General features: G+C 35.4%; 1 protein-coding gene across 1 annotated transcript in view; it reads right to left on the reverse strand.

Annotated features, from left to right (window-relative positions):
* The window catches only part of LOC148653672 (kelch-like protein 4), a 110,226-nt gene extending 101,206 nt beyond the window's left edge, over nt 1-9,020 (reverse strand). The window contains exon 1 of the mRNA XM_088648938.1: nt 8,165-9,020. Coding sequence (XP_088505064.1) covers nt 8,165-8,589 — 425 coding nt within the window. The 5' untranslated portion in view covers nt 8,590-9,020. The remainder of the gene's footprint in view (nt 1-8,164) is intronic.
* Nucleotides 9,021-9,807: the final 787 nt, after the last annotated feature.

The following is a 9,807-nucleotide window of genomic DNA, read 5'->3' on the forward strand; positions in this document are numbered from 1 at the left end:
AATGCTTTTTTTCAGACACAGAGTTCCAATTTTTCTGTTTCAAACCATAGCCGTCTACTCATATTATCAATCCATTATCACAACATCACTAAATGCAAATAAGAGAAAACACAGGGCTCAAGGTGGACCCAGCCTTAACAACTACAGTACCTCCTATTTTATTTATTTTTATTTATATATAGAATATATGTAACACTTTCCTGCCTTGCTACTGTGCTTTTCTAAACTTGCTCTCAAAGGTGTGATATTGCAATACAGTGCCACCTGCTAAGATCAACACCCTAGAACTGATGTACTGATCTCCATCTCAAGGCAGAAATAAAATTATTTTTTCTAATACTGAAGGGAAAGGCACACCACTGTCCAATGGAGAGAAAAAGAGAATTATTAATTCCTGTGAAAACAAAAATCGTTCAGACTGGGAATATTTTGCTTTGATGTCCACTGTTAGTTTGTTTTTCTCTACCCAAGCACTGACATTCACATAGATTAACACTATTTCTGGTTAGGTGATAAATAACAAAAGAAAACCAATAATCTGATACTGTGACTTTTTTTCATCAAACAATGCAGCACTACACATGAGGACACCATTTCAAATTTTACGGTGATATCACTTGAAGTAATGTGAAATGATCTAAACTTAGAGCTTGCCATGTTTTAACAGTTACCATGGAGATCAAGTTATTCAACTAGACCTAGATTAATTTAGTTCCCAAAATATTTTATTCATTTCTTAGCACAATCAGTTTTGGCTGCATTACAGTTTTTTTTAATGAATCACAACTAGTGGGATATTGAATCAAATACCTAGATGAGAACAGCTGATCATAGCATAAACATAAAATCTGCTTGCACTACTGACACAATTTTAACAGACTTATGTAATCAAAACTGCAATCCAAAATGTTTAACCCTAGTGGACAAATTAGGTTGCTCATAACCAAACCAGAAAAACATAAAAAAAACGGAGTTAATTTCAGGTTTACTGCATATGACAGAAAAAAAGAGTCCCAGTCCAAATGGCAACATACTGTACAATTATTTCTGGCCAAGTTTTAAACTCCCTTCAAGATGTAAAAAGTATCAATGAAACAGAAAAAATGTATATTACAACACTCTAATAGAAATGACTTCCTCAAATCACATGCAAAGCATTTCGGTGGAACATGGTCTTCACTAGGTAAAAATGTCCCTGTTTTGACTTTGAGCTTATGAAAGAATTTAAACTTTGTGTCATGAGTTGTAGTGTATATCACGCTGAATAATTTAAAAGTCCTTAGTGATACTCTTTTTTTCTGTTCTTCTAAACTGAAGGCAAAATATTCTTCATTGTAAATGAAAGAAACAGTACAGTATCTTACAGTTTGATGTAAACGTTTTAAGCTTTTTGTAAAACCAATCACAATATTTTGTTATTTTCAGCTAAAAAGTTGGAGTGCAGCGTCCTGAGAGAATATACAAAACTTCCTGTTTGCTTCTTCACTTCAAAAGCTTCAATCCAAAACATGTCACAGTTTTTAATGATATTTTATTCATATTCAAGGCTTTATACTAGAAAAAGAAACATGTCTGTGTATTGTGCTGTGAGAATATTTTGGCATGGTTTATGTTTACACAAGGATGTACAGGCATTTTGAGAGGAGTGAACTTCTATTTCAGAGCTAAAAGACCTTTTTATAAAATTATAGTGACCATTTACATTCAAACCAACCTAATTCTATTTTAGTCCAATGTAATAGATATTTGTTGGAAGATTTAAAGAGATCATTTTGTTTTAGCATGGATACTTTAGTTCAGAAATCCATATTTAAAATAAGGGGTATTCAGGAAACAATAAAGTATTTACTAATCTACTTTTCCTCAGTAATTTCCTTCTCAAAGAAAAATGCCATGTATAACAAAGATTTGGACAGACTTGAAACCTTAGAGATAGAATAATATAGTTGTGACTTAATAAGTCTCCGCTGAACCCTGTTTCCATCCAGGATGAGAACATAGAGGAGGTGCAGTCCTACAAGTACTTAGGGGTACACCTGGATGATAAACTGGAGTGGTCTGGTAACTCTGACGCCCTGTACAAGAAAGGTCAGAGCCGACTCTATTTACTTAGGAGGCTCAGGTCCTTTGGTGTGTGTGGAACACTGCTACACATTTTTTAGGAATCACTGGTGGCAGCGGCCATTATCTACGCTGTTGTGTGCTGGGGCAGCAACATCATGACAAGAGATGCTACAGTAATAGGCTCAATAAACTTATCAAGAAGGCTGGTTCTGTATTGGGGCTGAACCTTGACCCCCTGGAGGTGGTGGCTGAGAGGAGAATGCTGACCAAGCTCACAGCCATCATGAACAGCACCTGTCATCTGCTTCATGGGACTGTTATTGGGCAGTGGAGCACTTTTAGCAACAGACTGCTTCAACTACAGTGTTCAAAGGAACGTTTCCACAGGTCTTTCCTCCCGGCGGCTGTCAGGGTGTATAACGCAGCCCTAGGCTAGGACTGTTAGCCTTTCATTTGCTCGTCTATGGACAGCATGTTGCTCCATTGTACTTTTTGGACACTTAATCTGTATATACCTATGCACATATTTTATTGTTTTTACAGTGACTATGATCATATTTTGCACACACCTATGTATTTATTTTTATTTTATTTTATATTTATTTTGTATTACTATATGTATTCTATTTTTTTTTGTCTATCCTGATGTCTGTTTTTTTTTGCTTCTCTTGGGCTGCTGTAACACATCTATTTCCTTTCAGGATCAATAAAGTCTTATCTATCTGATGTGAATTGTTGGTTTACTAGATCAAATTTTATTCAGCTCACTTTTAACAATCAATTCCAAAACTTTTCTTTTATACCCATTTCAAAAACAGTGACTACTATAATTATTAGTGCCATCCTCATGGCTATTATAGTCAATGAGGTATTCATAGTAATGGCTTAATAGTTATCCATCATAACTGGGAAAAATCTATATTTTTAAACCATTTTCATGTTGTCTTGCTCTTAAATTTGAATGATACCACCAGAAACCATTCTGCAGTGCCATTGCATTCAACACCATGACAGAATTACATTCAAAAGACAATGATAGTCAATAAAACAACAGTAACACGAAATAAAAAGCCTGTAGGTTTTTTTAAAATCACTGCTCCAAGCAAGCAAATAATTAGTTCAATGAGATCATCAAGACCTGTCCTGGAATGAAAACCAGCAAGACAGAGGTCCTCTAGGACTCTGGTACCCAACCCTATTCCCAAAAGAACACTGCATCTGTGAGATAATCTGCTAGCATGTTAACTTATTTTTCAGTATTTTGGTCCTCAGTGTCACAAACACCCTAATTCAAAGGTACTATAAAATACAGATCTTTGTGTAGCTTCTTTTTGTTTGTCATTTGGACTAAACTGCTTTTACTAGATCACTTTATGACAAACAGACATAGGAGAGAATTACACTATACCACACACTCCTGAGTGGTTTTGATGACTGTGTTTATTTTCCTTCTGCAGTGGTACAATTGGCTACATGTCAGGCAACACACCTGAATAAGAGCAGTTTTGAAACAGAAAAATTAGTACAGGATTGATACTAATTACAAATCCCATTTGACCTTTCAAGAGCTGAAAGTAAATTAACAAACATACCTCAAACAGAACACTGAAATCAATTACCCTGTGATTAAGACTTAAGCTACAGCAAAAACAAAACAGTAAACACAGTGTTCCTCCAGGACCAGGATTAAAAAATCACTGCTCTAGGACAAGCTTTAGGAACTTCCTTTTAATATATTTTCACATGTAAAACTTTGTAAACACTGTAAGATCCCCTGGATAAGAACATCTGCTAAACAAATAATTAACTAGAGCATTGCTTAAATTTAAACTGATATTACATGCTTAAGGAACCATTGAACCTGAAGAAACCAAGGTGCTAAAAACCATTTTAGAAAAGCAAGGTGAGACTTAAAGATAAAGAAGTGCAGCAATGGTAGAATAATATGAGGAGTTAGAGTTCAGTTGATTATATGGAGTGACCTTTTTGAGCTGATTGTTATTATGTGCTAAGTTCGGTGAAAGTTATTGATTAAGAAGAAACATAGAAGCTTTTAAACCTCTGGCTCCTGAAGGACACATTCACTCTCTGAAGCATGTGACTTAGCTAGAACAGCACCGGAACACTTAAATTGTCCCTGTGAAGGCAGAGAGCCCCATGACACATTAAAGGAAATTCAGGTCAAGATCCCAATGAATAATTGATACTTAGATCACTACAGACTGTGACAGGTGACCTTAGTACGATTTTTACTAGTTAGTGGATTAGTAAATGGCTTCTAGAACAGAAAGGAGCAGAGAAAGGTCAGAGAGCAATCTCTGTTTTCTAAGTGTGCAGAGCAACTATAATGAACATTCATGAGGACCTACTAAACCACTGTGCATTGAACCTACAGTACTTGGAGAACTTGTCATTAAGTAAACTCCCTCTGGTTCAGTTTTAATAATAGTCTACTGTTCACAAGATCTAAAGGTCATGGTTCACTTGGTCCTAACTCTATGGCAAACTAAAATTAAAGGTTGGACTCTTTTAAATAAATAAGTACTGATCAACAAGGCTTCACCAAACAATTTCTAGAAAGCCCACCACAACCTAGAATGAACACATTGACAGACTGCAGGACTAACAGGATTTGCTTTCAAATGCTGACGTTTAAAATATTATCTGTGTACATCCAAATCCATTGTTTAGAGTTAGATTAGCACCTCCCTAAGCAGTTCATGTGACAGGTTTAGGTGCTGTGCTTACTTTTTGCAGAGGCAAGAAAAGCTGGTGGGATGCTCAGTTCTCTTCCTCACAAGATTGGATAGGAATGAACCTTGGAGATATCAATTCCATCCTCAAACAACATGACCTAGATAGCCACACTAAAACACCATGTATTTCAAGAAAACAATAATCCAGTTTTGAGCTTCCCTTTCGATGCTACCAATACAAAAAATATTCAAGTGTCTTTGATATTCAGATATTTTATTAGGGGCTTCTCATAGTCAGTAACTTTTTATTCAAAAGGTTCCTTCACTTTAGACACCCATGTAAGAAGATTTATATTGCAGATGTTGAAAAGGTACTAATGTTCCTTATTTTGTAGCTCTTAGATAATAAAGCTGCAGTGGAATATTTTAAAGCACACTCACTCACCAAAATGGAACACATAAGGTAATTAACTTTATTATTATTTAGCTTATATATAACTCATTTAAAATTTACACAATCAGTTTTTTAAATAAATGGCTTTACATTTTCAGATTATTCCTACTAAACTGACAGTAAAATGTGTGTAACATTTGGTAAGGTTGGATCCCGCTACTATGCAAAAAAATCATTTTAAAAAGCTTGGGAATATCAACTTTTGGGACCAACACTAAGGTTACAAGGTCAACCCTCACACACAATGTGGAATCAAAGGCAAACAAGGAACATGAATGACAGTCTGTGTGACAGAGGGATAAAAAGTATTATATTTTTAGCTTGTCTGACCATGCATAAATCCAGATGGACTTCACTGGTCATCCACATCTATTTGAAAAGAGGTACCCTTTACTGATACCTATTCCTTTTCAGAATCTTCATCTGAAACACAAAAGCTAGTGAAATAAATCCTGACCACCTGTCAGAATCATCGTCTATTGATTCAATAAACATCATAGACAGGTTGTGAGTTTCACAGAATCATAAAAAAAGCCTGTGAAACAATGGAAATAGCAAATATAAAAGGACTTCCTACTAAAATCACTTGTTGATTGTGGAATCAAGGCGTTTGAAACATAGGGATAGGAGTTAAATAACCATGTGTACCACAACAGCTATTTCATTAAAAAACTCTAGCAGATCACTTTAACCACTAACAAACTCAGAGTGTAAAGCTTTCTAGATTTGTATTAATGGAATTGTGTTGTTGTTCCGAGAGACATTGTAAAATAATTTTTAAAATATTCTTCCATGCACAAAAAGCATTTTAAAATAGCTCGGTAATATCACCTTTTGAGACCAACACTAAAGTTATAAGGTCAACCCTCACAGACAATGTAGATTTAAAGGCAAACAGATCATCAATGACAGTCTATGTGACAGAGGGATAAAAAGTATCATAAAAAAGATGGATTAAGTTACAGACCTGTCCTCTGCAGCTCTTGAATTGATCTATCATACTACTTACATTTCTGCATCATGCTAAAGTTTTATTGATCAAGTATTGATCAAAACACAAAGCTATCTACCAGCAATATTTTTTTTGTAATGGAGTCTTTTTTTTCCTCTGGTGGTTTTATGTTGCTCTCTGTGTAAATCATATATCCATAAAACTCAATGTATTATAACATTTCTTAGTAATTAATAAAGTTTTAATTATGGTACACAATGTATGATTATTTTTTATTGCAATAAGATAGATAAACTGATATTTGAGTAACATGATTAGAAGATTTAACAAGATTTTGTCATAGAAAATATATTTTTTTTTTCTGTTCTTAATAGAAACAAAAAAACTAGCTGAATTTGCAATTTTAGAATGTTTATTGCCATTTAAATGTTTTGGGGGAAAATACCATTTTTACTTTTGTGCATTTTGCAATAGGAAGTAGATACTAATGTTTTTCAAAAAGAAATATTTATTTGGAATAAATATTCCAAAACTCAGCACAAGGATTACAATTACACAGAATTCTAGACATCTAGCTACCTGCTGTAAGTACACATTTTAAAGCATACAAATGTTCTAAAAATATAATCCAAAGCACAATGCAAATGAAAAATGCTAATGAACTGGATGCTATAATTTGAAAATAACGGTAAGCACAACAAACTACATGTAATGAAGAGTTTATTTAATGATTTCTTCTAGAATTAAAGCATGTCTTCAAACAACTACAGTATTTCAAAAAGCTGTTATTTTCACTTTATGCAGGTTTTGTCCTTCCTTCAGACACAGTTTACTTCCTGCAGTAGCACAGGATGACGCTATAGAAAACAATAGTACACATTACACAAACTGAGCATTTTCCTGCTTACAGTTTGCTATTCAGATCCCTTAAGAGACCCTAAAGATAAGGAAACAAATTGCAAGCACAATAAACCAACTAGTACTTTATAATTAGCCTCCTCTAACGAGAATGGGGATGAGCCTGATTAATTGGAGCTGTTGCAGATGAACAAATTAACATTCCCTCCTTCATTTGAACTACGTTTCTAAATGTCAGCTGTATAATAAACAATTAATTTAAATGCCTTTTTTGTAGTTCCAGTAGCAAAGAGTTTTCTGCTATACCAGTGTACTTAGTGTCATATTTATAACACAGGGAATATGCACCAAAATCCCTTCTTCACAATGCACATGTGGAATAGATATCTTAGATACCCGAAAATGTGATATGATTAAAGAAACTTAAATTTAAGAAAAAAATATTTTGTGTGTGATAATTGAATACAGAATTAGTTTTTACAGAAAGATAATGCTGACAGCTTTTATGTTTTTCAGCTTTTGGAGTAAGCTACCAAAAGTCAGTAGTTCTACTAAATTATTTTTAGAAGACTGTAATCTGTAATATAGCATTCATGTGATTCTATCTTTTTGACATGTATACAAAGTATGCCTGATACGAAAATATGACAAAGACATCAGATCAGATTATTAGGTTAAGTGAATTAGTGCCTTTCTTCTTGATTTGGAAGCTTGGTTATGATGCAATGTAACTGTGTCATTCAATATAACTGCAAAGAAAATAAAGCCATTAATTGTACTATATGGCATTAGCATATGCTCTCTAATTGTATTATTTATAATTTAATAAGCTAAAACAACCTTCCCAATAGGAGAAAATACAATTTTGACAGTACACTGCTGCATATCAACATAGATGCTTTATTTCATATTCTTGGACAATATTTAATATAAAGCACACTTAAAACTATGCAACACATATGTAATGGTGCAAAATAGCATTAAAAAATGTAGATTGCACACACTTTATAAAACATCCCTTGTAATTAAACCCAATCAACATCACTTCAGTTTGAGAATACCAGAGAGATAGCAATGCTGCATGGAATCCCATATGGCTTCTTAGGATCTCTAAATTCGCACAAGCCCCTGAAACCATACCTTTCTCTCGCCTCCTCTTCTGAAGGATCCTCAGAGGTTGCCTTTACATCCTCTTTCCCAAGTTTTCCATCTTCTTTCCTGTAATTTTCTGGCGAACCGATTTTGGGCAGTTCATCGTTCACCTGCAAGTGCTCGATGATGTTCTGCTGGTGCCATGACTGATTAGCAGGTCTGGCATAGACTGGTGTGGGTCCTGGAGTTGGTGCCAGAATGCTGTGCACTGGGCTTCCAGTCTTACGAAGCCCGCTTCTGTCCCGAGAATGACTCTTTAACCTGTTCTGAACTGGTGTGCCCCGGTGCTCAAACCCCTCCTGCTGGATGTAGCTCCCACTGTTTGCCGAACTCTGTGAGGAATGACTAAACCACCTCCAGCGCAGTCTGAGGATCTGTTTCACATCAAACTCTTTCTTCCCCGACACTGACATGTTTTTTTTTTCTGAAGGCAATAAAAAAGGAGTCCAAAAAATAAAAAGAAGGCAAAAAGCCTCTCTCTCTTTCCCTGTTTCTCCTCTCTCTCTGTGCTGTTGGGAAAAGAACAGTCTCTGCTCTTCTTTTGCCTATGCTGCTCTCGAACACAATTCTTCTGCCTCTCGCTCTCAGCTTCTCTCAGAGCTCAGCTAACACACATGCACAGCACACAGAGAAGCCTAAAGGAACAAGCAGTGCTCCCAGAGCTGTGCGCCCGTTTCCACTCTGCAATGATGCTGTGCTGCTTCTAACTGTGGAGGTGGGGGACCGTACTGACAGGATGATGAGGTCAGACCTTAAACAAGTAAATCAGCTTAGCAGAGGAAGGCGGCAACCAACAACCCTCTCCCCTTAGCAGCTGGGTCTTCCATATACTCTCTCCCCCACCTCTCTCTCAGTTCCTCTCTTGCGCACACATACACACATACGCGCATGCATACACGTATGTGTCTGCTTTCACAGATGTCCTAACAGTCCCAGGATTGACAGGATCCCATGGGATGTCGAGACTGTTTCTCACAATGCAAGATAGCATGCAGAAAAATTATACACCCAATCCCTCCAATACCCTGGGGACCGTGTGACAACCAATGAATTAATAAACTTCAGAGAAGACAAGTATACACTGTCTGACATGTTTCCTTTTCTTTTAATTATCTCATTTAACATCAAGCCCCTTTTCAAAAACATATTGATGATTTTTAGGTCTTAATTGTAATTTTTCTCCCGTTACAACACATAATCAGCCTCCTAAGTGCTTAAGTAAATGTGTATATACAAAAGATAAAAAAGATAGAAAAGCTATCTTTTGTTTCATCACAGCAATTCAACCCTTCACAGTTAATTCAGCCCTTCACAATATATGCCTCAATATCAAACACCTCGTTTTACTTCTAGAATCTGCTTTTGACATGTTAAATGTTTAATTTTCATTGTGTAATGTGAGATAAGCATGTTGGGTTAAATACCTCATCTCATCTGTACGTCTTGTTATGTTTTAATTACAAATATTTTAAAAAAAAATTTGGCTAAATGAAAGGCCACATTTTAAATTGTGTCTATTTCATGCAAATAGGAAGTATATACAGTAAGTATCACTGAGTGTTTTTGATTAATGCAGGTTAATCTGTAGTGAATAAGAAATTGACAGTTGCATACTTAAGATTATATTAGAA

The sequence above is a fragment of the Lepisosteus platostomus genome, chromosome 10 (genome assembly GCF_059453375.1).
Source record: "Lepisosteus platostomus isolate fLepPlt1 chromosome 10, fLepPlt1.hap1, whole genome shotgun sequence".
Taxonomy (NCBI): domain Eukaryota; kingdom Metazoa; phylum Chordata; class Actinopteri; order Semionotiformes; family Lepisosteidae; genus Lepisosteus; species Lepisosteus platostomus.